The sequence below is a fragment of the Penaeus vannamei genome, chromosome 8, assembly GCF_042767895.1.
Source record: "Penaeus vannamei isolate JL-2024 chromosome 8, ASM4276789v1, whole genome shotgun sequence".
In the NCBI taxonomy this organism is placed as follows: domain Eukaryota; kingdom Metazoa; phylum Arthropoda; class Malacostraca; order Decapoda; family Penaeidae; genus Penaeus; species Penaeus vannamei.
In genome coordinates, this window is record NC_091556.1 from 46,330,952 (window position 1) to 46,335,951 (window position 5,000).

Below are 5,000 nucleotides of genomic sequence, written 5' to 3' on the forward strand. Positions count from 1 at the left end.
AGGGTGTAATTACCTTAAGACTTACCTCAAGTTGGAGTTAGAGGCAAAGAGAAAGAGAGATGTCCAAGCCACTGGGAAAGGAGTGTGGAAGATGTCCAGCCTGAGGACGAGTTTTCCTTGGCAGCTGAAGGAGAGGGGCACGGCGGGGGAGGAGGAGGAAGGGAAAGAAAGAAGGAAAGAGGGAGGGAGGGAGAAAGGGGAGAGGGAGCCTGAGAAAAGAGAGAGGGGTAAGAGGGGTTGGAGAGAGGCGCTTATCTTTCCATTCATTAACTTGGAGCAAAACACTTGGTCAAATCTATTGATAGAGAAGGAGCGACGATAAGATGGGAAATCCTCCTTATCTGCTTTATTATCTCTTCCTGTCATAAAACAGCTGTTCCGATAAGACAAGAGGCTCCCCGACATTCCTTTCGGCCAATTAAGTCGGGTCGGGCCGTCGGACTCGCCCTCGCCGATTGGAAGCCAGATATTAGGCGCCCTTCGCGGCCGCGGTTAAAGAGGAAGCTCGGGGCGGCCGCGCGGCGGGCCCAGGCACGCACCTACGCGCGCGCGCGCGCACACACACACACACACACACACACACACACACACACACACACACACACACACGCACGCACGCACGCACACACACACACACACACACACACACACACACACACACACACACACACACACACACACACACACACACACACACACACACACACACACACACACACACACACACACACATTACGTTAAGCTCGAGGAGCGACTTCGGCGTTACGTAACGGGGGCTCCGGGAGGGTTACGGTCCGGAATTGGATTTCCTTCGAGCGACCGACTTTCTTGACGCTGGATCCGCCTCCCCGCGGGGCTCTCGCTGAGGGCCCGGCTCTCGGAGGGCGCGCCACCTTCTGCGCCGCTCGCTCTGCTTCATGCGGCGGGAGTATTTTTATCCCGCGCCGCCTGCATGACAGACCCCGGCGAGCGATCGGCCGGGCACGGGGGGGCCTGACCTTTGCGGGCCGCCGATCGCAGCGCCCCCTTTCCTCTCGTCTCCTGGCCGTTTCCTCGAGTGTCCTTGGGGAGTTGGAGGAAGAGGGGTAGTGAAGGAATTGCTCTGCTACGTGGGCGCTGGCGGCGACGGCAGAAAGACGCCGGGGTGGGGGTGGGGGGCTTGCCGCATGTTGCGCGTTCATCGCTCACGTGGTGGCACTGGCCCTCACCTCGTGGCCCGACCCCCCCCCCCCCGCAGATCTCGCCCCTTCTCGCTCCTTTCCGCGTCTGATCACATTGAAGTGACTGGCCGTCTAGTTGGTGGGTGCTGGGCCGTTTGCACACGGCTTCCGCGACGGGGGAAAAGTTTTCGAGTAAGTCGCGATCATTTCCGAGCAACTGGTGAGTCCAAGTGTGCGTCTTCATACGCACTCCGGACGCTTGCTTTTGTTCAATTGCTATTCCGTGTCAGCTTTCGCTCCCGCGTTCTGCCGTCGCCCGCGTCACGCATGACGTGAAGCCTTGTCATGTCTCTGTATCTATTGAAGTCTGCCTATCACTGTAGTATTCATTGAAGGCGTGTTGAGACACCTGCATTTACTACAGGCATGCGCCCTCTGTCGCTCGCTCAGTGATTGCATGCCATGCGTGGTATGTCCCCCCTCCCCCCTTGTTATCATGCGCCCACTTAAAGGCCTACGGAGCCTCTTCTCCGTCACCCCTGCAACGGCGACGAACGCCGCTGGCGAAGCGAAAGGGTCTTGGCGGTCCCGTCGTGGCGGCGACGCGGTGACAGAGAAGCCGTAGACGTCACCATACGGCCGGTCCACGCACGCGCGGCTGCATGTGCACGTCAGCCGGCCTGGATGTGTCGCCCTGGACGAGAGGACGTCATCCGCCGCCGATTGGGTGCGTCGCCAGCCCGTAATGATGGTAATACGATAGGTGTTTGTGGGCGCTTGTTAGCGACTGGGCGGAGCGAGGCGGTGGAGGCGGGTGGCGGGGGCGGCGGCGGCGGCGGCGATGGGTGGAGCGCGGCTCGCCGCTACAGTCGGACGGGAGCTGCCACCAAGGACACTAACCGGCCGCTGCTCTCATGTGTCACCCGATTGACCTCGTCTGCCGCATTCCGTCGCCGCGCCCGCTAGGAGTCTGCCCGAGCGCTGAGTGACAGTCGGTCCCGGCGATCCTTCGCGGGATTCCAGTGCAGCAGGAGGGCTTGGCTGACCGGGATTGCGTGATTTACAGTGCGTAGTGAAGTGACCCCACACGCCCGCCTCGACGGTGCTGTGGAGGTGTTGTGATGGTGACCCCACGGGCGGCCTCGCCAGCCCGCAGCCCGTGCGAGAGTTGCCCCGGGCGTGCTCGAGGGAACTGACTCGTCGAGCGCCGCAGGAGAGCCCTGACTCGAGTGACAGTGTGGTTGATGAGCCTGAGGCGTCGGCAGGTGGTTCCAGGAGCACCGTAGCCAGCTGTGGCCCTTGGGCGCTGCCAGCGGGGCGGCCGTCGCCCGTCGCCAGGACTCGGGCGTGCAGGGACGATGGATCGCCTTCGGACGAGCCGTGCGAATCACGCCAGCGTTCCCGGCTCACGCCCTCACGCCTACGCCGGCCCCACGGACGGGCGTGTGGGCAGGGAGAGGTCTAGGCCTTGGGCATGAGGGTGTGCTGCGTGGGCCTGGGTATGGGCGTGGTTTTGGAAGACGACATGGGTGGGAGAGGCGGAGGTTGTGGGCGGCCACGCGTCAACACGTGGGCTGGCACCTCACGACCCTCCAGCCCTCGCGCCCGCTCCAGGCTGGGCTCCGTGCCCCGCCACTACCGCAAGAGGTACGCGCCGGACCCTTCCCTAAGCTAAGCACCCTGAAGCCCTGGCCTGCGGCAGCGACAGCACAGCAGCACAGCGCCCGCGGTGCCGCAGGTGACACGGATGGGAGGACGCTGGTTCACAGTGGCAGCAACGCTGTTAAAGGAGTTTCCTTCTCTAACAGACTGTGATTAGATGCTGAGGTTCGCGGTGGCCCTGCATTGCCTCCTCTTCGCTCACTGCGTTGACTGCGAGTGCCACTCTCAGGCCGAAGCAGATCTGTTCTCCGGGGTGCCTGGTGGCTGTGCTGCTGCCGCTGCCGCAGGTTATAATTGCCCGATGTAAATGGTTCCTCGTCATACTCATTAGAGTTAGTCAGTCTCCCAGATCACAGGTTTGACCACGAGCATTTGGACACAAAAGAAAATGATGACTTTTCTTTCAGCGCACTCCACACTGCGAACAACTCATGCAAGGTCTTGTTGGTTTCTCTTTGTGCATAGAATCCATGCAATCCCTGCAATCCACGCAGAGGACGGAGGGCCGCTGCAGCCGCCCCTCTCTGGCCGTGCACAGCTGCCGCCCGTCGGGTGTGTGGGCGCGCCCTCCCTCGCCAGTGTGTGGGAGGCCGATAGAGGCCGGGTGGAAAAGCTACCTCTTCCTCCTCTAAAAAGGTCTTGCTTTAACCAAATAACTCCAGTGGAATTCTCTAAGTAAGGAAAAACAGCAGAGCACCAATGCACCGCAATGTCCCACTGTGCACTCCACCCTTTTTTATTATTTACATGTGACGGTCTTCGCACAGGTGAGCTTGGGAGCACAGGGCTGGAGATGGGCACGGGGCACTGGCCTTGCAGGCTGCGTTCTGAGCAGGGAGACATTTAGTGCTTTTCGTAGAACAACTTCAGTCTCGCAATTCTGTTTAGAATTTGACTGGAAGATGAATGCGCATTAATAATATTAGAATCGATCAAGTATGGAAGGCGTCATTGTTAAGAAATATTTGGTTCGCGTCAGGGAGGTTACGAAAAATATTTTCATTTATCTATGTTTACATGGAATGGCAGGAGTGGCCTCCGTCAGCACCTGTTGAAGGAAGGAATGTCTTTTATTTTCGAACTTTCGAGCGCTTCCGCAGCCGTGCTCGGAGTAGCTCGGAGGCATCCTGGTGCCGGCAACAAGTTCGCGAGAATATGCATGACTGGATAGATCATGCATGAGCCGCGACACCCTCCGCCTCAGAGGAAGCTTCTGCGCTCGGGGAGAGGACGGCGAGCCTTGTCCGGAGGCTGCCCACCTGCTCGAGGAGGCGAGGGCGTGATGCGAGCATCCCGCAGCGAGATGGCCGGCCGCGGGAGCATTCATCGAGCGGAATTGACATGAAACGTTTTCTGACATTCCCAGCATTCCTTCCGTGAGACAAGGAGGCTGACGCGGTTCGCTCCTTCTCCCTGTCTCCTGGTAACGAGCGCGCGCGCGCACTTGCACACACCGCTTTACATTCTCTCACGCAACTGCTTCCTGGTGTGAGCCTCCTTCACAGAGGGCGGGGGCGGGCGGGGGAGGTGGCATTAGGCAACCTGCAACACATTTTTTCCTTTTCCTTTTTGAAAAGAGAAATTTTGTGGTGCGGCCACGTGGGTCACTTAGTGAAGACGCACATTTCTATTAGAAGGTCACTTTATTTCCATTAGAAGGCCACTTTATTTCCATTGAAGAAATTTCTCGGCAGGGAAGCGATGCAGCCGCCCTGTTGCGTTTTTTCCGTCCCACCAAAGCTTTTCCCGGAACCCGCGGCGCCGTCGCCGCTCGCCGGGAAGTGGCAGCAGCATCCCCCGCGTCGCCGGGATGCGTCGGTGGCCGCGAGCGCCCGGACGTCGTCGGCATCGGTCACTCCCGAGCGCATCGAGGTGAGATCGGTGCGGCGTCGGGAGGCGAGGCGCGTCCTGGCGTCGAGGCGCTGACGAGGACCGCCGGGCAGGAGCGGTTCTCGTGCCCATCGCCGCCGCGTTCAGGAGCCGCTGATCAATACGAGACGAATTGCCGTTGCGCCGATTTTTTCCCGCGGGAGCCCAGGGATTCCCGGAGGGCGTCGCCGATCCCCCGGTCCGCAGGACAAGGCCTGCAAGGCGCCCTCCGCCGTGAGGCTCAAGCGGCCGTGCTCCCGGAAGACGGCGGCGATTTATCGATTCGAGGATTCCGAAGGGCGATCCGTG

At 60.2% G+C, this 5,000-nt stretch overlaps 1 protein-coding gene across 3 annotated transcripts in view; it reads left to right on the top strand.

Moving 5' to 3' along the window:
* LOC113824616 (serine/threonine-protein kinase WNK1) overlaps positions 1 to 5,000 on the top strand; it is a 160,021-nt gene that overhangs the window by 42,562 nt on the left and 112,459 nt on the right. The window contains exon 1 of one of the 3 annotated variants that reach the window (XM_070124789.1): positions 2,011 to 2,807. The exons of the other annotated variants lie outside the window; for them this stretch is intronic. Coding sequence (XP_069980890.1) covers positions 2,635 to 2,807 — 173 coding nt within the window. The 5' untranslated portion in view covers positions 2,011 to 2,634. Of the gene's footprint in view, positions 1 to 2,010; positions 2,808 to 5,000 lie in introns of those variants that run through there. 3 annotated transcript variants of the gene reach the window in all.